At 43.5% G+C, this 21,518-nt stretch overlaps 1 protein-coding gene across 3 annotated transcripts in view; it reads left to right on the top strand.

Moving 5' to 3' along the window:
* Nucleotides 1–21,518, top strand: part of NEGR1 (neuronal growth regulator 1) — a 274,782-nt gene that overhangs the window by 122,794 nt on the left and 130,470 nt on the right. For all 3 annotated transcript variants that reach the window (XM_061469770.1, XM_061469771.1, XM_061469769.1), the window contains exon 2: nt 789–1,021. In XM_061469770.1, coding sequence (XP_061325754.1) covers nt 789–1,021 — 233 coding nt within the window. The remainder of the gene's footprint in view (nt 1–788; nt 1,022–21,518) is intronic.

The following is a 21,518-nucleotide window of genomic DNA, read 5'->3' as shown; positions in this document are numbered from 1 at the left end:
CATATAATCCTGGAATGGGTTGGGTTGGAAGGGCCCTTAAAGCTCCTCCAGCTCCAACCCCTGCCACGGGCAGGGACCCCTTCCACTAGAGCAGCTTGCTCCAAGCCCCTGTGTCCAACCTGGCCTTGAACACTGCCAGGGATGGGGCAGCCACAGCTTCTCTGGGCACCCTGTGCCAGTGCCTCAGCACCCTCACAGGGAAGAGCTTCTGCCTAAGAGCTCATCTCAGTCTCCCCTTGGGCAGGTTCAAGCCATTCCCCTTGGCCTGTCCCTGCAGGCCCTTGTCCCAAGCCCCTCTCCAGCTTTCCTGCAGCCCCTTTAGGCACTGGAGCTGCTCTCAGGTCCCCCCCCCCCCAGTTTTTGATAGAAAAAATCTCTTGGTTCCTTAACTAAGCAAGGTGAAGTTTGCTGTTTCTGAGGCAAGAGGAGTAATTTTGCACAGCCCACCTGCCTGCTCCTGGTCAGTAGGGGTTGAAGGTGGAGGAGAAGGGACTGCTCCAATGGAGTCATTTTGTCTAGGTCAGAAATCATGGAGACTCACTGCCTACTGCTCCGCTGACCACTCCCAGCAGGAAAGCCTGAAAGGAAGAACAGCAGAAAAAGATATCTGTGTTCATTGTGTGTTTGTAAAGTCAGCTGCTGGTTTTATGATGATTTGCGAATTAGCAAATGGTTCACGTTCTGAGGTTCAACTCTAACATACATATTCAGTCCAAAAATCAATAGTAAGTTAACAGTGTTATGAAGCTCTCACTTTTCCATGCTTACGGTCTCCCCTTTTTCCCTAGGTGTTACTTGGAGGATGGAGCTTCCAAAGGTGCCTGGCTGAACCGGTCAAGTATTATTTTTGCTGGAAGTGACAAGTGGTCAGTAGATCCTCGGGTTTCAATCGCCACAGCAAACAGAAGAGAATACAGCCTGCAGATACAGGATGTCGATGTGACAGATGACGGTCCCTACACTTGTTCTGTGCAAACTCAGCACACTCCTAAAACGAAGCAGGTGCACTTAACTGTACATGGTATGTGCTTAAACCAACTGAAAAGCCTTATTGGGGATGCACTAGAAAAAATCAGTTTATAGATGGGAAATGTCAGCTTTTAAGCATATTTTAAAGCGCCCTGTCTCCCTTCTCTCCCTTCTCTCCCTTCTCTTCCTTCTTTTCTTCTCTCCCTTCCCTCCCTTCTATTCCTTCTTTCCCTTCTCTCCCTTTTCTCCCTTCCCTCCTTTCCCTCCCTTCTTTCTCTTCCCTCTTCTTGGATGTATGTAGGCATAGACTACTTGTAGTTTGTATGTAGCCATACAAACAAGATGTTGTTTGTGCCATTGGCTCTGGACCAAGTAGATAGCTGACAGAAGGGTGTATAACTTGCCAAAGCCAGGTTTAAATCCTCACTCCTGCTCTGCTGACAATGGAACAAGATGTAGAAATACAAGAGGAAAACCCCAGTATGATGGTTGTGGTGCAGTTCCCTGCAGGGGTACTCTGCTGGTATCTGTTGCGTTGGTTTAGGTCTTCTGCATGGCACCAAACCTGTTTGTTTTGGCTGGTGTTTGATCTAGCCACAGTGTGCAGGTGCATCATCAGGTGCTGAGCCAGTGGAAGGTTTACATTTTAACATTTGCATTTTAACGTTGGTACCAAATATCTGCAGAAACACCCTCACGTCCCTCAGGATATCACGGTGTGTTCAGAACCAGGCAGCGCCACTGCCGTGGTACACGGCAGGAGGGTCGTTGTGACCAGGACCTGGCTGTCCCAGGGGATGGAACAAGGCCACGAGCCACGCTGCGATGGCCATGTAACACAAGTGTTGAATCAAAGATGAGTGATGGATGCAGCGGGACAGGGGCAGGGGCACAATCTGTCACACACTGCTGGCAGGTGGCAGGGCCATGAGCTGTGCTGGCACCCCAACAGCCCCTCTGGCTTTCTGACAAGAGCTCTGAAGGGGGTGAGTTGTTTTGTGGGTTTCTTCAAGGCAGTTCCTTGAGGGCAGCTTGGGAGAAAGAACAAAAATCTTAATCCTTGGCATGTGTTTTGCAGCCCCGGTGTCCCTGGAGCTGCAGGTGTTGTGGCTCTCTGAACCCTAACCCTAAGCGGATGAATGGCATCTTGGAGCTGAGGCTGAGGTCCCCAGCTAGCACCATGGGTGGCTCAGATGAGAAAGGTGTGGAAGGAACAGTGCTGGTGCAGTGCTGTGTTTCCCTTGGTACCCTTTTGGAACCCGGGTGTCCCTAGAGCTGTAGGCTTTGTGGCTCTCTGAACCCTAACCCTAAACTGCATGGCATTTGTGCCCTCTGAACCCTAACCCAAACACGTACCCTTAATCTAAATGGTATCTTGGAGCTGAGGCTGAGGTCCCCAGCATCATGGTGGCCCAATTGAGAAAGGTATGGACAGAGCAATGTTGGTGCAGTGCCATGGTCCCGGGATGCTCATCCCCTTCCCAGAGCAGCTCAGCTGCAAGGAGGGATTCACCAGGGTGCTTCATACCCCATCAGGATGTGTCCTGCACCCATTAAGCTTTAGGTATGAAGTTTTCTGTTGATTTCATTGCTCTTTAAAAGATGCACTATTTCATTTGAGCACCTCTTCTCTGGCGTTCCAAAGACTATTACAAAACCAAGAACTAATTCATCAGCCTAAAAAAAGCAAAGCTAGAACCACAAAGAGATTTTCCAAACGTAGAAATAGAAACTGTATTAGCTCTAGAAACTCAATATAAATTCATTAAAACCAAAATAAAGTGAGGACAGAAAGTTGCTTTTGCATTAAAATCCAGAGAGTTTTTAAATTCCAGGCTAGTTTTCTCACTAAAAACCACACAGATCCCAATGGTGTTAACAAGAACAGTCCATTCTTAGAACTAAATTGATATGAGACAGTTTAATGTTGTAAGTACTTCAGGACAACCTTGTCTGGTTTAAGCACATGGAGGTGATATTTATTGTGCTGTCCCAAGGTGGACAGTTCTTCATTCCAATGGTCTCTGGAATAGTTGATGGAGTCGTGCAAGGGGCTAAGGAAAATTATTGGAGATTAATTGCACGTCTAAAACATATAAACACAGCTTAAAATTAATTGGGCTAACTGCAAGCACATAGAGAAATAATAACCCAATAGTTAAAAATATGCATAATTATTAAGTGATTGCATTTATATCTTCAGAAATGCAAAGTATAACCCAAGGCGTTCACTTATTAGTCTTTGGTGTAATCATCATTAACATTTTCTTTTGCATTTTTATGAGTAATAAAGCCATGATTATAAACCAGAAGCATTGAAATGGCAATCTCTATTAATCCATATGGCGCACCAAAAGCCCTTGCAAATAACATATAGGAAATGTTTCTTAAGTTAATTATCCTCTACCACTGGACCTTCAGGACCCGATGGTTCATCAGAATGTGAGACTGTGGCTCTGCCAAGCTGAGGGGGTTTGTTGCATCAAGAGCATTATCATGTTTGTTAGCAAAACCCTACACTTGGCCATTTTTACAGCCTTCCCCAGAGGCAGCTGCTGCAGGAAGCCCCATAAAGGTGCTGTTTGTGGGGGGGTTGTTCAGAGATCGCAGAAGTGTTTGCATCCCATCTGCAATGGAAGCTGCAATGAAGAAGCTGTGACGATATAAATTATTATTTCAATTATATATATATATATCCAGTTACTCCAATGTTATTTCAGGTATATTTTGTGTAGGAAGAGAAGGGGGGAGCTCCATGAAGCACTGTCAGAACAAGGGAGTGATTTGCAAGATAAAATTAAAGGAAAAAAAATCATTTTCCCTGTATTTTTCCCTGTGTGGTTCTCACAGCACTTAGCAAGAGGGGAAAGCTGCTGAGCTCTGTGCCTATAAAGCCCAGTTCTGCAGTCTCTGGGTGTTGGAGAAGGACCACCAGCTCTGGAGGACCTCAGAGCAGCTCCAGTGCCTAAAGGGGCTGCAGGAAAGCTGGAGAGGGGCTTTGGCCAAGGGCCTGTAGGGACAGGCCAAGGGATTTGGCTTTAACCTGCCCGAGGGGAGACTGAGATGAGCTCTTAGGCAGAAGCTCTTCCCTGTGAGGGTGCTGAGGCGCTGGCACAGGGTGCCCAGAGAAGCTGTGGCTGCCCCATCCCTGGCAGGGTTCAAGGCCAGGTTGGACACAGGGGCTTGGAGCAAGCTGCTCTAGTGGAAGGGGTCCCTGCCCGTGGCAGGGGTTGGAGCTGGAGGAGCTTTGAGGTCCCTTCCAACACAAACCATTCTATGATACTATGATATTACTGTAGGTATGTGTAAGTATGAGCTGTGCAATGGATGCTTGGTGGATCGAGTGCAAGTCATGCCAATCACTCAATCCATATGGGTAGGATCCCACCTTGACTCAGCGCTGGGTTTTGCACAGTGATTTAGAGAGACCTGCATGGAGACTTCCTAGTCATCATCTATCCAGTGGGATAGGGAAGTGAATGAGACTTGTGCGTGTCAGCGCTTCTAATCAGGTCACTTTGTACTTACAGTGCTCACAAAGCCACCGCTCCACCTTCCATGGGCTGGGACTCAGGAGGTAAGGATGCAAAATTCATGCATCCTTTGAGACGGAGATTGACCTGTCTGAAAGTAAAGGAGACATCAAAGAGCTAATTGGTGTTATAAGCTTATATGCCCTTTCCCACTGAAAAGGGTTCATAGGGATGATATAGTAACATTTTATGGAAGCAGTTTTATGCTTCCCTTTAATATCGTTCACAGCTTTGTATTTTAAGAGTAGAAACAACTTCTGCTGTTGGGGAGAAATAAATGAAGGGAAAAGCAGGTTTTTTGTCAAAGTAAAATCATTCCGTCAAAGGGCTGGGTTTCCTTTTGCATCGTGAATAAATGATCAGCAGCAGACCTAGAGCAGCACATGAGATTACAGGGGGAAAAGAGCATTTAAAAGTAATCTTAGCCCTTTAAAACTGCTCTCTCCTACAGGCTCCATTCTGTGGAGTAACACTGTCAGAAGACATTCTCCTGCTGGAAGCAGCAGAGCTGGAGAAGCCAGGATGGTGTGCTTTGTGTCAGAATTAAAGGGATAAAGACTCGTGTCTGATCGTAAGCTCCCAAATAGGTTCAAACTCCTGACTGCAAAAGTACATGCAGTGAAACCCCACTTTAAAAGCTCCGTAAATCCATCTCTCTTTCATTTGCTCCCTCCCTTTTTTTGGTCTGTGTGTGAGGTTTTTCTCTATGCAAGACCCAGAGCTGTCATTTTGAATATACTGTTCTTTGCTGTTTGGACTGACAATTTCTGAACACATTTCTGTAAGTGATTCAGAAAATAAATGCATTTTAATGGGTAAAGATGCCTTCATTTCCATGGATAAACCATGGAAAAGCAACATGATCAGTAAATAATGGAGGCTGAAGAGAAGCAGCAGCTTCTCCATCCCTCTCCCATGGGGGATACAGGGAGCAGTGAGACTTGGTGGGGTTTAGCCACAGCCAACCAGGAACAGTGAGTTTCAGTCTCCCACAGCTCTGCTCAACACCTTAATGAGACCACCAAGTCAAGTCTGGTTAATTATTACATAGTTACGCCCTTTTGTACCTAGGATATTAATCAAGATAGTTAATAAAGAAGAAAAAAGAGCCTAATGTGTCTTTAGCCCACATTTACTTCAGTGCAAGAAAATCACACGAACGTGAGGGAGATCATTTGGTTAACTTCACTTCAGTGAGTTTATTAAAGAAGAAGGGAGACTTAGGAAGTCATTAATGAAAAGTTTAGCAGGTTGGAGTTTGTAATCAACTCAATGTACCCCAGCGCCAGATGCTTGATCTGCAAAGTCATGAACTGCAGGTGATTTAAACATCAGCTCTTTGCCACGGCGAGGCACGAAATGAAATACCTCTTACAACGCTGCATCGCTCATCATTCTTCTAGCAAAGATTGCAGCGTCTGCCATTTCTAATGTGACATTTCTTCCAGCAAAGCTTAAATTGCATCCTCTGAGCCACATCCCCCATCCAATTTGCGAAAATATGAAGACATGTTACCAATGGTCTTGAGAACGAATTTTGCCTCGGGGCAGAGTAGCAGGTTGCAGCACAAAGCCCCAGTTCGCTCCATGCATCAGGATGAGATTATGATGGTGGTGTGCCACGGGGTGAAGGATGAAGCAGGTTCCAGAGACCAGAACAGGGTGTCCAGAAGGAACTCAGCCACCATTGGAGGGCCACCAGCATGATTAGGAGAATAAAGAACATGTCTGGAAGAGATTGCTTCATTTAACCTACCGAAATGAGGGTACATGGAGAATTTTTGTTGTGTCTATTAATACACTTGGTGCAGATCACAGGAAGGGAGAACAAACACTACACCAGTTCAACAAGACCAGGCAATTATAACTTAGCTGTGTGAATTTAAATGTGAGAGGAGGGAGAAGGTGCTGGTCCCCATCATGCTGCGGATGGGCTGTCCAGGGAGAGTGGCCACAGCCCGGGATGATGGTTCCAACAGGGTTGGTGGGGTGGCCATGATGTTGGTGAGCAGGGTTTGTGTCCATGGTCTTCCTAATGGTGGGATTCAGGGTCTGACAGCTCTGTTTGAACAGTGGTGAGAAGCCTGGTGGTGCTCCTGGTGACAAGGTCTGCGTTGAGGTGTGTAGTTTCCAGGCTGTATCTTGGTCTGTCATGGCTGCACAACACTGTAGGTCTGTGGTTTAGGCTTTGAGGTGTAGATAACAGGTCTCATTCCCTTTGCCATCCCCTGTCCCCAACTGCCCATGCTCTCTGCTGATACTGGGGAACTGGTGACACAAAAGCTTCCTTACGTTAGTTACCCGACAATTTATATTTTAATCTACCCCACCCCATAGTGGGCACATTTGGAGCTCCTTTGGAGCAGACCCTGTGCATGTGAGACATGGTCCTTGCTCCTGCCCTGCTCTCTCCACATCATCTCCTTTCTGCACTCATCACGGTGTGCATGTAAATAATTCAGTTATCTATGCAAATGCGATTTATAGATTCAGCCAGAAACCACAACCTATGGTTTTTATTTAAGCATGTATAAGATTTCCAAAGGAATACTCAGGGCTCTTTTTCTGTTTAATAAACCTCTTTAATGTCCCCTAAATATTAATGTATTGATTTAGTCTTTGCAATGTTTGCAAAGCCTAATTTGTTTCCTCAACCAGGCCAAGAGGGACTTGCATTTGGAGCTAACGAGATAAATCTTACCCAAATTTATTTAAAGTAGAACAAAACAAATATGCAAAAGACTGCTAAAATCATATAACAACCACTTTCCAGCTAAAACTGACAATCCATTACTCTTTAAAATTGCTAGCACTCGAGCAGGATGTCAGCTTTTGTTATAACATTAACTCACTTGTGCCAGCCACTGTTATCGTCCTGTCCCTGCTCAGCGCAAGGAGAAAGAGACTTGGAAGAATTGTTCTGCAGGCAGCTGCTGAGGTTTGCTCAGGGCAGACCCCCCCACCAAATGAGCCGCTCGCCCCAGCAGACAACTCACGTGGACTTGCCATTACCAAGGGCTGCAGCCAGAGTCATTAATGCAGCGTTAATGACCCATCAGAATCCTCTGGGATTTGTATTTTTTAGCCATTCATTAAATTCCTCCCACATTGGTACCTCTCGCGGCGCTGGAATGAGCTGCAGGGTCTCTCTCTCTCTCAAATACGTATGAATGTCTTTTCCCCTTCTTTAACAGGCTTAAATCATGGGAAATGTTTGCCTTAGCAGGTGATCTCATTTACAAGGATGTAAAGCAGGAATATGTTATCTGAAGTAGAACAGGGCTGTACTAGTTTGAAACTCATAAGCCTGCAATGTTTGAGGTGCTTTATGGTTGGGGCTGCAGCTGAATTTCCACTATAAGCCTGAAATTTCCATCTTCTTAAATTTGCAGGCAAAGGATAATCTACACAAAATAATCATTTGCCCTCTGCTCTGCTGTATATTAGCTCTGTTACAGGTGAATGAGTTGTTTTGTGACTAGTGAGAGTCCTGCAAAAGGTGCGTTCAGTTGAGTCCAAAGCGTCTTTCAGCAGCTTCTTGCGATGCCCGAAGTCAAAGGAGGAAAAATTTGGGGTAAATTAAAAAGCAACCAAAAGCCAAGCAAATAAATGAACAAAAATTTCAAAACCAAACCAAAACCTTCAAAAAGTGAGGTTAAAGAACACAATAATCTCATGCAAAGGGCAGAACTGTAGATGATAATTTTGAAGTCTGCATTTGTTAGATTAGTTATGTTCTTCATCTCCATCTCTCTCAGCTGGAGAGGTGCAGCCTGATGCTTCCTGCTGGGCGCAGCGTCTCTTGCCCTTCTTAAAAGCATGGGTCTGGTGAGCTCTCCCCCTGTGAACAGGCTATCTCACTCAGAGAGAGCAAAACCAACCACAGAATCCCAGAATCCCAGACCGGTTTGGGTTGGAAGGGACCTTAAAGCACATCCAGTTCCAACCCCCAACCTGTTGGCAAGACAGACTTTAAAAGAGTCTTTGGAATTATATCAATTCTATCAAGGGGTGAGCTGGTGGCTGTGTCTGCTCTGCACTGTTGGTCTCTTCTGCTTCTTACTGCCCTTTAGGCAAATCCAGGTCAAATATATCATTTTGCATTAGCATGATCTGAAGTGGATGGTGAGAACAAAGCCTGTTGGATCAGCTTTTATTTTTTAATGTTATTCCCTTTTAACTAAAGCACAGATAACCCCTCTGCTCTCCCACATCCACTGAAGAGCCTTTTCTTAAGGAATGTGCAATAACAAGTGTTGGACTTTGAAACAGTAAGAGCAGTCTCCTGGTCAGTGGGGCTTGGTCAGGGCTGTGGTACCTCACTGAGTGCTAGCAGAGCTCTGGCAGCACAACCTGTGCTTAAAGCTTTGGCATCACACTGGCCACCAGCAGAGAGGAGATGTTGGCTCCACACATTCATGTGTCTGGGCATGTTTGTGTGTAGCCCTTGGAGCTCAGTAGCAAAAGTCACCTATAGTAGAATGTGATATGTGATTGCATCCTATAATGTGAGAATTTGCCCAGGCTGCCAAACCTGCTGCTTTTTAAAGGTGTCTTATGTATTGAATATACCTTTTTAAATATCTATTGAGTATGCTCCCATTGAACCTGGTGGCAAAAAACCTAATGGTTTCACTTAAGGAAGACCAGGACCCACCACAAGGCTTGCTTGGAAGACCAAACTTGAAACGCTGTTTGTTCCTTGTACTACCTTAGAAATGCCACTGGCATCTGAAAACAAAGTACAGCACTGCAGAGTCTTGAATTCCAACCACTTCATTCCAGTGCAACTTTCTTTAAACAGGTCCTGCATAACTGTATTTTGTCACTGACATGAACTGCAGGAGTATTATTATAAAGACCTAAAATTTGGCTTATAAGGGCTTGGTTACATATAAGTACATGTTCTTCTGAGCACCCTTACCATCAGCTCTATTATTCCCTCTCTGAACACTTCTTTGCCCCCCCGTTGATTCAATTAAAGGCAATTGGGCTGGCCTGGAAAAACTGAGATAGCAATTATAGTGTTACTCATTGCCACCATTCCCACACTGCAAGTGGCTTTGGGACTCTATACCCTGAGTAAGCACTATAGTGTTTTATTGAGCTCTCTGCTGCCTGTCACAGTGAACACTGTGATTACTGTGATTGATCTGGTCTTTTCTTTTTTCATTGGATTTCCTGTTATTTCCACTTCTGTAGTTTTCGACTGTCTACCGTCAGGAGAAAAATAGGTGTCCCATGTTTGAAAGTTCCACTTCTGCTTTGTTGTTAACAAAAGAAGTTAAATAGCATTGGAGTGCATTGAGACCCAATCTCTGCAACTCTTAATCAGTGTCACCTTTTTCATCACCTGGATTTGAAAGAGGATGTAAAAATTATCCCACCTGATGGCCTGAACATGCTGGGTTTCTCTTGCAGACAGGGTTTAAATCTAAATATGTAGCGAAGCCTCGCTAAGGAGGTGTAAAGCCACTGATTTCCATGAATGAATTTCCAACATTTTTTTAAAATCCTTGTCTTCTGTTGCTGTCAGATTGAGGAGAAAGCACTGTAAAAGCAATTCCAGAGTCAAAACTTTGACAGGATAAGACTTTTAGTAAATTCTTCTTCATAAGATTTCAATTCACCCGATTAAAACATGCTATGTCAGGAATTCTGTTATTTGCAGTCAATGAAAAAAAAGATCCGTAGATGAAAACCATTTCTATAAAAGCATGGAAATGGAAACAGTGGAAAGGAACCAGGGAGTAAACCAATAGGACAGGTCAACCATTCCAAAAAGGCATGGCTGTCCCCCTTCCTGTGACTGTTCAGTGCAAAAGGCAGGGGACAGTGTCTTGCTTATAGCCTGGTTAAAACTAATAGCATCAGACACACAGAATATCTGAGCTGAAATACTATAATCTGATAAAACCCCTTTGTCAAGTCCAGTTAACGCTTAAAAAGTAAGACAAGTGGAACCCGTGCTCAAGTTACAGGTTTCCCAAAGAATGAATTCAACTCAAGTTTTAGGGCAACTCTTTTAGGCATTAGAATGATTTAATTCTGGGATAAAAAAAGGAGCCAAATCTTACATGAACTTCTTAAAACACAAGAGAAAAGCATCACAGAAACCTAAGCACAAGAGAGATGTGAGGAAGAAATTTCTTGCAGTGGGATGGTGAGGCATGGGCAGAGAGGTGATGGATGCCCTATCCCTGGAGACATTCAGGGCCAGGCTGGATGTGGTTCTGGGCAACCTGCTCTGTTGAAGGTGTCCCTGCTCATTGCAGGTGGTTGGATGAGCTTGGAAGGTCTCTTCCAACCCAAACTGTTCTCTGTTTCTATGACAGAGCCAATTGTGTGTGCTTCCTTGTGTGACACGACCTTGCCTGCTTACCAGCAAAAACAGAATTGCACATTCCTTTGCCTCAATAATGAAATTCTAAATTACTTTTAAACTGCTTCTCTGGCTATATCACAGGTTAAGTAACTGTAATTATTAGCACTGGAAATAGCGTTCCATGTATCAGCACAGGCAATTCTAAGTGTATGAATGTAATCAAAATAACTAGCTACAAACCCAATATGCTCATAACACTTCACCTTTTGGAATTATTAAAAAATAAGTGTGAGTTTTCACAAAGACATTACTTTAATGAGATGGAAGGTGGAATTAGTGACGTCCTGCAGGCAGGGAGTGAGCTGGCCAAGCTCCTGCCCTGGTTTGGCTTCAGCATCTCTGGCCAGTCCCTGTGGTCTGATGTCCTGGAGGTGTGGGGACCGGATTCACCTGCCTGGGAAAACGATGCCAGCCCAAACTCCCTGCTGCCCACAAGATGCTTTAAAAATGCTCAAGCTGGGAATGTTTTGTGCTACTACAACATGATGCATGCTGAGAACAGAGAGGAAAAGTAGATGGAGCTGACGGTAAACCGCGGTGACATGACACTTTCTAAGGAAACATGCAATAACCAACATGCAATTCTCTGATGTTCTGTTGCTCCGAAGTTTTAACTTGGGAAACAGGTTCTGCGCATCAGCAGTGGCTGTGTTCCAGAGGTCCCTGTGCTGGCAAGCACAGCGTCACTGAGGCAGGATGGATCTGTGCTGATGCTTTCCCCTTGCACCTCCCATCCCCTCTTGCCTTCCACCCCCTGGTCTCCTTCCCATATTTCACTGCAGACCACTGGAGATGGGTTGGAAATGGTGTAAAAATTAAGATGCTGTCAGCAGTTTCTCCTATGGGAACAATACATTGTGACTGCAGTGATACCCACGTTATTTGCTGCTTGACCAGCAGCTTGAGAGCAGTTTCATACCAATGGTGGGTCCTGGAGTCCCAGTTCTTGTGCTCTTGGTGGACATTCTGACCTTTCTGGACTTGCTTGCACTGTAGGGATTGGAAATATTGGAAACTTATTAATACAAGAAGCAGGAACTTAATCCACTAAAATCCCTAAGTTCATTTACATTGCATTAGCTACAGACTGAAATCAATGTATCAACAATAAGTATGTAATGATTGTCCTTTCATAACTATTCTTTTTAAACTTAAATTTGCGTAACTATGGCTAAATGGAGGAAAGCATTACGTTCCATTTTACAAGTGGGGACCCTGACAGAGTTGGGAGGATAAAATCAGACTTATTTCATGGTCTGAAATTGCCCTTCCGATGTCCAGCAATATGAAAATCCAGCCAGAAGGCATTAATGGAGAGAAATAAAACCACTGGATGGGTTCACCCCCATTTATTTCTAAGTGAAATGTCTACAATGGTATAGCAGATAACCACAGGCAGGAACAGAAGAGCCTTCAGAGCTCTTGTCTGTTTATCCTGGCTATCAGTGAGAGTTCTTGTCTGTTTATCCTGGTTATCGGTAAGGATGTACTGGGGTGCACAGACACATACATGTGGAGGTATATATGCAAGTTCTTTGTTGTATATATACACACACACTGAGTCAGACTGTGGTATAATTCAGTGTGGATATGAACGTGGAGAGGTGGTTTGTAGATTCACTTGTCTCAGATGACAGCAGCGTGTGAATGCAAAGCAGCACCGCTGGCAGCATAGCTCTGGAACTGAGCAGCTATTCTCACCTGATACAGATTTGGATCTGTTCACCACTGGCCTTATATTTTCTGAAGGTAATTCTGCACATATGTTTAACTTCATCTAACAAGTAGAAACACTGTGCCGTAAATCCAGTTGTAAATGTCAATATTACACACTTAAAAAGCCTAAAAGCATTGAAATTAGCGCCTGGAATTTGGAAACCCCATTAAGCTTTGGTCTTATTGAAATAATTAGATAGTAGCATCTGTAAAAGTGTGAAATGTCATTTGGGCTCTTCGGCAACCTGTTGACAAACCTGTCCTAGATTTTCCTTTCCTTGCAATTTAAATACTCAAGCTGTCATCTGTGAGAAGCAGTGCTGTAATTAGTCTCTTCCATTCTATTCTTCCGTGTACAGTCTTTGTCTATGTACTTTACTCTGCTTCTCTTTCTCTGCACTCCCATGGAAGTAGAAGTGTGTACACTGACATGTTAAATGGTGCGAAAGCAAGAAAAAGGAAAGGCTGAGCATGGTGTAAAAGTGGGACTGGGCAATTCACGTGCTTTTGAGGGAGCAGCATCCCTCGCTCCTGCGATGGTCTAAGCCACCCCTGAGGATTCCAGGCCTCTGGCTACACAGGGGCTTTGTAGTCACAGATCATTTCAAACCATGGCAGCATCATGGTTTGTGTTGGAAGGGACCTTCCACTAGAGCAGCTTGCTCCAAGCCCCTGTGTCCAACCTGGCCTTGAACACTGCCAGGGATGGGGCAGCCACAGCTTCTCTGGGCACCCTGTGTCCACAGCCTTTCTTCATCTTGTCAGGGGAATGCATCCTGTATCACACACTCTCCCATGAGCATGGTACATGAACTCGAAGGGAAAAAAACAGACGCATCTCCCTGTGTCCTGAGTAAATCTGGGCAGGGCATATACCATACCTAAGAAACTCCTGGGTGTGTTATTGCAGTGGTCACAAGTGTAAGCCAAGCTAAAAGGGTCTGTCTCCCCACAATGCAAATTAAACACATGGTGGAACTGTCTGGGTTGTTCTGGGTGTCGAAGTGCTAACAAAGCCCTTACTTCTGATGAGTTGGATTTGCTTAGCCATGTTCTCTTTTAAACTGGACTGTTATTTAAAGATGCCATGTGCATCTTTGCTGTGTTCCATGTGCACCAAGCCAGATTTTACTGTTTGAAACCATTTATTTCTCCCCTCCTACCTCTCCTCCCTATCCTGGGGCTGAGTTGGGAGCTTGATATTCTCCAAGCGAGAAACCAGCCAAGCTCTTCCTGGTTCTTTATAGTTCATCACTGGGAAAAGTTTAATTTTTATAGATGAGAGAAGGTGCTGGGAGAAGACAAGTGGGAAAATGTCATTTCTCATCAGTGGAGGTTAATGAGCCCATAGTTTACAAAATGTCATTATGCAAAACAGGGTGCCTAAATAGTAGTTTATCAAAAAAGAAGAAAATATCCATCTAATACAGGGAAATAGTACTAGGCAATATTTTGTGTTGCTTTTGAATGTCTAAGAGAAAGATTTATATTAGACTGATGGGTCTCTATTGCTGGTCCACTGGTTCTGTATTTCTGGGACAGTTCAGCATGACTGAAACAGGGGAAGTTTAGATTGGATCTAAGGAAGAAATTCTTTCCTGTGAGGGTGGTGAGGCACTGGAATGGGTTGCCCAGGGAAGCTGTGAATGCTCCATCGCTGGTGGTGTCCAAGGCCAGGTTGGACAGAGCCTTGGGTGCCATGGTTTAGTGTGAGGTGTCCCTGCCCATGGCAGGGGGCTTGGAACTGGATGATCTGGTCCTTTCCAGCCCAAACCATTCTATGATTCTAATGTCCCCAGAATGAATGTCCCATTGAGGCATCCTGCTCTGCCAGCATGTTTTTCTCCCACAGAATAGAAGGAGGGAGTCCACTCCCTATGGAAGTTGCAGCTCTATTGGTCTTGGGTTATTGTTGTGTTGCTCATGTTTAAAGAGAGAGCAGCCATGAGCGCTGGTGTGGTCAGTAAGAGGTACAGAGTCCTGGCAAAGCCAAACTGGACCATGTTGAAATGGTCTCAAAAGAGCTGGGAGTTAATACAGAACCAAAGCAGTTCTGTTCCACCTGAGATTTTGATAAGTATTTAGTGACAGGTAATGCAAAAGACGTTTTACACTTTTAGCAGGCAGTTGATGGACAATTTTAAATAGAATAAAAAGCATTTTAAGTGCCCAAATAGGATATCATAACCAGGAATGTCAAATGCATATTCCTGGTTGCTGTCTCACGGTGCATCTTCCTTTACAATATGACTTTCCTCACTGAAGATGCCCCAGGATGAAACATAAAGAATGGGCAATTGAAAAGCTCAACACAAAAGCAAATGAAGTAAAATTAAACGGGGAGGAAAATGTCAGGAACATTCCCACGTGTCTTTTTACCAGTAAGAAATGGCTGAATGCAATAATGAAATGGAAAACGACTTTACTGCAGAGCATGTCCTTTTTTGTTTTAAATGCTTTGCTGTTCATTTTTCTGTGTCAGTTGCTCCCACACTTCTTTTCCTTTGAAGAAGCATCACCAGTTGTAGGAGTGAAACTAGGCCAAGCACAAGGAGAAATGGAGTTGGAGTTGTAAGCAGAGAGAGCAGTAAACTCTGGAGGACTTTGATAGAATATTTGCAATAAAACAAGCTGTACACTTCGTGCCACATTTCCACTTACTGCTGGAGAAGCTGATAGCACTGAGAATTTGTTTTGTCTTTTATTTCCTTATATGATGCATAATACTTATATCTGCATTGCATGCTGCTGCTTTGCTTCGAGTCATAGTCTGCTCAGAAGAAATTGTGAAGTAAGCTTGTATACCTGCTTTTAAATTACTGTCATCCTTGAGAGATGGCATTATTATCCACAACACTGTAAAGGACTGTGATTTATATCCTCTGAAGCTCGTTTTGCTTTAGCAAAAGTTGATGCATGACCTCTTAGCATGCCAGAGTATTTCATAAAGCTGACTAAATTATACATAGGCAGAAATATTCTACCCCCAGTGACCAGTCCATTAATAAAAATCCATAAACAGGAAGGGGTAGAAAGATCTCATTAAGAAAACCAGATGAAAGAAGGAAATGCTCAAACCTGAAGTACTTTAACAACTGGAGACTGTCACAGAAGCTGAATATTCGGTTTAAGAAGAGCTCCCTTTGCCTCAGAGCAGCCATAGGCTGTACGGGAAAACATGCAGCAGCTTTCTGGGAATACACAGGGCTCTCAGTCCAGCCTCTTTATAGCTTACCAACCAAGTGAATATATACACACACAAAATACCAAATGAAGATGGGACCTTTTCCCCCATTCAAACCAGAAGTAGCATCTCTGGGTATTTATGGAAGATGGTATTTGCCAGAGAATCAGTCCTGAAAAAACCCATATGTATGCACTCTACTCTTCATTGCAAGGTTTTTGTATTGAGGCCATCTCCTCTATCCCAGTGCCCAAGGGGAAATCCCATTCACAGTGAGGCCTATTAGAGGAAAAATACTGCCTGTGCAAGTGATCAGCTCACAAAGAGGACAGCCCATTGCTAAGGATTTTACTGTGTCTGGGAACTGTTTCACGTTGGTGTGTCTTCCACTGAGCTATAGCAAACTTGATCTGCATTGCATAGGTGATTTAATGAAATGAACCAGGAATTGTACATTAGCTCTTTCAATCCCACCTCCGGTGAATGAAGATGTGATTCTTCCCTTTGAATTTATTAGATTGTACAGCTTGTCTTGGGTTTATGAGCTGGGAACTTGCGGAAGAAAAATATTTCCTACTGTGAGCTGTGGTGGATTCATGGTTATGGGAGAATGAACAAGCACGGGGATGGATTTATTAAAGCAGTTCCTTCTCATATACTGCCTTCTTTTTTTGGAATCCTCTACAGCTTAATTCTGATTTTATAGCTTAAGAGAGGATGGTGACAGTATCAGATATTCAGAAGCAGCAAAACCCACCAGTTGGGAAGAGCAAAATCAAATGCGTATCTTTAAAAAGAACTCCGAGAGCTAATTTAGGAAAATTTGTGTAAAGGAGTGAATATAACTGAAAAGCAAAGTCACGGATTCATACCGCCGCAGTGAATTGTATGAAACTGGAGAGAAAGCTTGGAAAGCTATGGATTAAATGTTTCCTGCCTGGAAAACCCCCATTTGAAAAGTTTGTCTTTGAGTGTACAGCTTTTGCTAAAGATGTATGAAAGGTTTTCCAGCTGTTGATCAAAGGATGCTAGGCCAACAGATGCAGAGGTTGCCTAACCTGAACCATCCAGTGAGCATGCAGGGTGCGTCCTCTACAGGGGAACTAAAGATGCTGCTGCTCCCCATTTTAGCATCTGCAATACCTTCATACTGAGGTTTAGTTTAGGAGGCTTTCATTTCTGCATTGGACTTCAAAAGGGGAAGCTTCTGCTCCTCTCCAGCTGCAGCAGTAGGAGGATCCCACCCTCTCACCCCTGTACTGCAGTCTGGGCATCCCCCTCCACTTCATGCTCCAACCTCCTCTGCCTCTCCCCTGTGACAGTGCTCAGGCATCTTCAGCACATTCATGGCCCCAAATCTGGATTATCCTGTAGCAGCTCACGGGAATGTGTCAGAATAGCAGTTACATGAATAGTGCACTGTGTCAGGGATGGGTCTCAGAGCTTGGGCACGTCTCGGTGTTTAGAAAACACAGGAGCTGTTAGTTGTGGGACAGTGGCATGAATGCCCTGGTTCTGGTGGCTGACCTGGTGTGATCCAATAGCTCTGAAGTCGATCTGGAAATTGTGCACAAGTGGTATATGAAGCAGTAACTGCAGTATCATTAAGTTATAATAAGTACTTCAGAGGTGCCTGAAAGTGTGATTTAATTTGAAATCCCTTAACAGAAAGAACAAATGGAAGAAAATGAGTAAGTACATACTGACATCTGTTAATACTCAGATTTCATTACATCCCATCCAGTAGGCATCAGCAGCCAAAACCTACAAAGTGGGTCTCATTGGTAAGGAATCAGTGATCTTTAAGAAGCAGATTCATCAGTGGTTTATTAATATTACTAGACTAGACGTGACTAACCCTTGTTTGATGAGTAAAACTGAAACAGTCACCCAAACGTTTTCCATTTTGATGGCATGGCTTTAAGCAACTCTTGGAGCCATCTTAGAAATACTGCAGTGTTCAAGGCCAGGTTGGACAAAGCCTTGGGTGACGTGATCTAGAGTGAGTCCCAGCCCATAGCAGGGGGATTGGAACTGGATGATGTTAAGGTCCTTCCCAATCCTAACTGCTCTATGATTCTATGCTCTTTGCTTTTAGAGGAGCACATTTATGGCAGGGGGTAATCCAAATTACTCTTCTTTTTTTCTGTTTGATAATTACAGGGATGATTCAGATTTTTAGGATACGTAACTAAGAAAACGTTTTGAGGTTTCCCACCAGGAGAAGTGGTTATGTCGAAGGCCAGTAGGCCTTAAGCCTTCAGCTGGTTCAAGATATTGAGTCCAATCTACAAAGACGTAAACCAGCTCTCACGGGGAGAGGAGGGAATATATTTCAGAAGAGCTCAACGAGCCCCAGACATCACCAAACACAGCTGCAGACTCCCAGGATAAACTGCATTAGAATACTGTTTGCAGCAAACAGCAAATCGAAGCCCTCTTTGAGGCAATTAGCGAAATCAGAGCAGCCTTTGAGGCAAGCAGGCACAAAAATACTGCTCTTGCACCGAGCTTTCAAACGCTTAATTTCACAACTTCAGTGTCTGTTGGAAGAGCAGCAGAGCTGAGTATCTAACACAACAGTGACTTCTGTGAGCTGGTGGGGCTTTGGGTTTGTCTATGAATTATTCATCCAGCTATGCAAGCATATTGTCACAGCAGTGATGAATGAGAGTTATTAATTATGGGTGTTATAACTGCAGCCAGACACCCTCTTGGATTTCCACCTTGCACCCAGTAAGGAGTGATGATGACAAGTGGCAATCACCATGGGGAGTGGGGAGGAACTGCCAACTGGGAATAAAGGGGGAGAGGCAGAAGGATAAAACCAAGGGTTCTATCCAGATCCAAAGTATTTTTAATATCAGAGAATCCCAGACTGCTTTGGGTTGGAAGCGACCTTAAAGCTGACCCAGTTCCAGCCCCCTGCCATGGGCATGGACACCTTGCACTAGAGCAGGTAGCTCCAAGTCCCATCCAACCTGGCCTTGAACATTGCCAGGGATGGGGAATATATGATTTTGTTGTTTTTCTGTGATACTTGCTTTAAAATATCCAGCAAAACATCTGGTTACAAAGCAAAACTTCAGCTAGTGTCTTCTTGCCTGAGTCACGGTTCAGATGTTCATCCCTCTGCACTTTTGTAAACCTTTGTAGTTTTTAAGGAGTTTTAAAAGTCCTCACATTTATAATTTCATCAGACAGTGTTCATGATTTGAATATACCCCAGTGTGATGGGAAGGGCTGAGGGACCTGGGGGGTTCAGTGTGGAGAAGAGAAGGCTTGGGGGGGACCTGATGGCTGCCTACAACTGCCTGAGAGGAGGATGGAGCCAGGAGGGGCTGGGCTCTGCTCCCAAGGAACAAGGGATGGGACAAGAGGAACGGGCCTCAAGCTGCCCCAGGGCAGGTTTAGATGGAGCTGAGGAACAATTCCTGCCCCAGAGGGTGCTCAGGCATTGGAACAGGCTGCCCAGGGCAGGGCTGCAGGCACCGTTCCTGGAGGTATTTAAAAGCTGTGTAGATGTGGCTACATGGGGATATGGTTTAATAGTGGACTTAGCAGTGCTGGGGTAATGGTTGGACTTGATGAGCTTAAATGTCTTTTTCAACCTAAATGACTCTATGATTTTATCCTTACCATGTGCAACTAAGAGATGTCTTTTCCTTTAAAGAACAAGTCAAGTAACAGTAATCACTCATTTACAGGAGCAAATCCTTAAAGCTTCCTTAAAAGAACCATTCAATGAACACTCAATGACTGAAATTACTGGGGCTGCACTTCTTGCAGATCATAATATATAAGCAGTAACAAGGAAAATAAAATGGGTTTTTATTTATGGGTAGCCAAAAGAAGGTGTGAATGCTCCATCCCTCACGGTGCTCAAGACCAGGTTGGACAGAGCCTTGAGTGACCCGGTTTAGTGTGAGGTGTCTCTGACCATGGCAAGGGGATTGGAACTGGATGATCTTAAGATCCTTTCTAACCCTAACTCTTCTATGATTCTATGGTTAAATGGTACAAGATCTTTTGCACCACACACGAAGGCTCTATAGCAAAATGAAAACCATATGGCATTGATTCTTAATACAACCCTATAATATGACTCTAACTTCTATTATACTACTGAACACAGACCTTTTATCCTAGCTGTTCAAATAAAATCTTAGGAATTTTTGCAAGCAGAATAGCCAGGCCCCATGGGTAAATGCTGAAAGTGTGCTCGAGGAGATGCACATACCAAATCTGTTCATTTAGTACAATTTTCGGCAAGCTTTTTTTTCGATGTGATGTTTTGAACATCCATCCCTTCAGGCTAATATGTTCATTTCAAAGGAAAAAAATTAAACAAAAATCTCACAGGAGAGATGTGAACTTGAATTGGAGATTTGAATGGATAAAAGGCACTTCAGGAGTTAGATAAAAACAAGCACATTTATAAGGCTGTGATTTTCTAACCTGCCTCAAGGCCAGCAGAGCTGAAGACATTACAGTGAGCCAAGAAAAATAGTTAATTTTTTGCTTGCTTGTAAGGTTTTATAATAGGAAGGGCTAAAATATAGAATTAAGATAATGATATTGTCCCCAGAGATTACCCATTTTGTTGTCTTTAGGATTCTTACTTTATTTAGACAGAAATTTTAATCATCCCCACTTTGCATTTAAAATATGATATTATTTCCCTTTCTATCATGTGGAAGAGAAAACTGGAAAATTTCCTTAATAGTTGGCAGGTTTGCTTTGTTATGTAAACTAGAGCCTTGGCAAAAGAAATTATAATTAACACAACAGCTCCATTATGCAGTAAAAGGGGTGTTTTATCAAAAAAAAGCCTTTTCTGTCTGAAACACTTCAAAGGAAAGACATTGTTTTGTTTTCCTGGTGAATGGAATGTAGGTAGCAAGCTCAAATATTTTGCCCATCAATATTCCAAAACCTCTATAGGCCACAAGAGCAGTGGGTAGGTGTAGTGTGCACAGGCAACACCATAAGTCTCTTTTCAGATCATAACCTCTCTTTAGCTTAAACCATTTTCTGCAGACACACTTCTCTATCATTAAATCTAAATACCACATTAAATAATATGGCTTTAATTGCTTCTGCCTTTTGGACTTCTCTGCTGACTTTTGGAATGCTGATAAGGAGGTGTCAGATTAAATCAGTCTATGCCAGGGAGATACATTCTAAATACAAGTCCACTATCTCATTGTCCTCAACAGCTTATTCCCTGTATTGTGAAAAAGATTGAATAGGATTGAGGAATAGGATCAGTATGTAAATATAATTAGTATTTAATACAGTAAAAGTGGTGTTATTATAATTAATACAGCTATTCAATGGAAGTTAGCTGAAGAATGCCTACAATTGTGTGTTGACAAGAATTGCTCTCTATCATGCATATAATCTTGAAGTGCTGCTGTAGTTTGCTTCCTGACATCATGTTTGTCTCAGGCTTTGTAAGGTGCTGATTTCTGCTAATTCACTGTGCCCAGACAAATGCACTCTTTTCTCCCAGTGACTTAAAACCCAGGAGTGTTGGGGGCTGCAAATCTCAGGGATTTCTAATATCAGATTTCCCCAGCTTGCAGAATTCTGGTTATAAATAAAAATGTATATATGTGGTATATCTTATATCCAAAAAGTGTTCCTACCAAACCCAGCTTTGGAGATGAAATGGTTTTAAAAGATTAAGTGTCAGTCTCTGGAACGCTACAGGGAACACTGGAATAAT

The sequence above is a fragment of the Pezoporus flaviventris genome, unplaced genomic scaffold, assembly GCF_033815535.1.
Source record: "Pezoporus flaviventris isolate CSIRO_AGI_PZ_B2104156 unplaced genomic scaffold, CSIRO_AGI_Pfla_v1 ptg000059l, whole genome shotgun sequence".
Lineage (NCBI taxonomy): Eukaryota > Metazoa > Chordata > Aves > Psittaciformes > Psittacidae > Pezoporus > Pezoporus flaviventris.
Note: the sequence above shows the minus strand (reverse complement) of the source record. Positions and strands in the feature narration are given on the sequence as shown.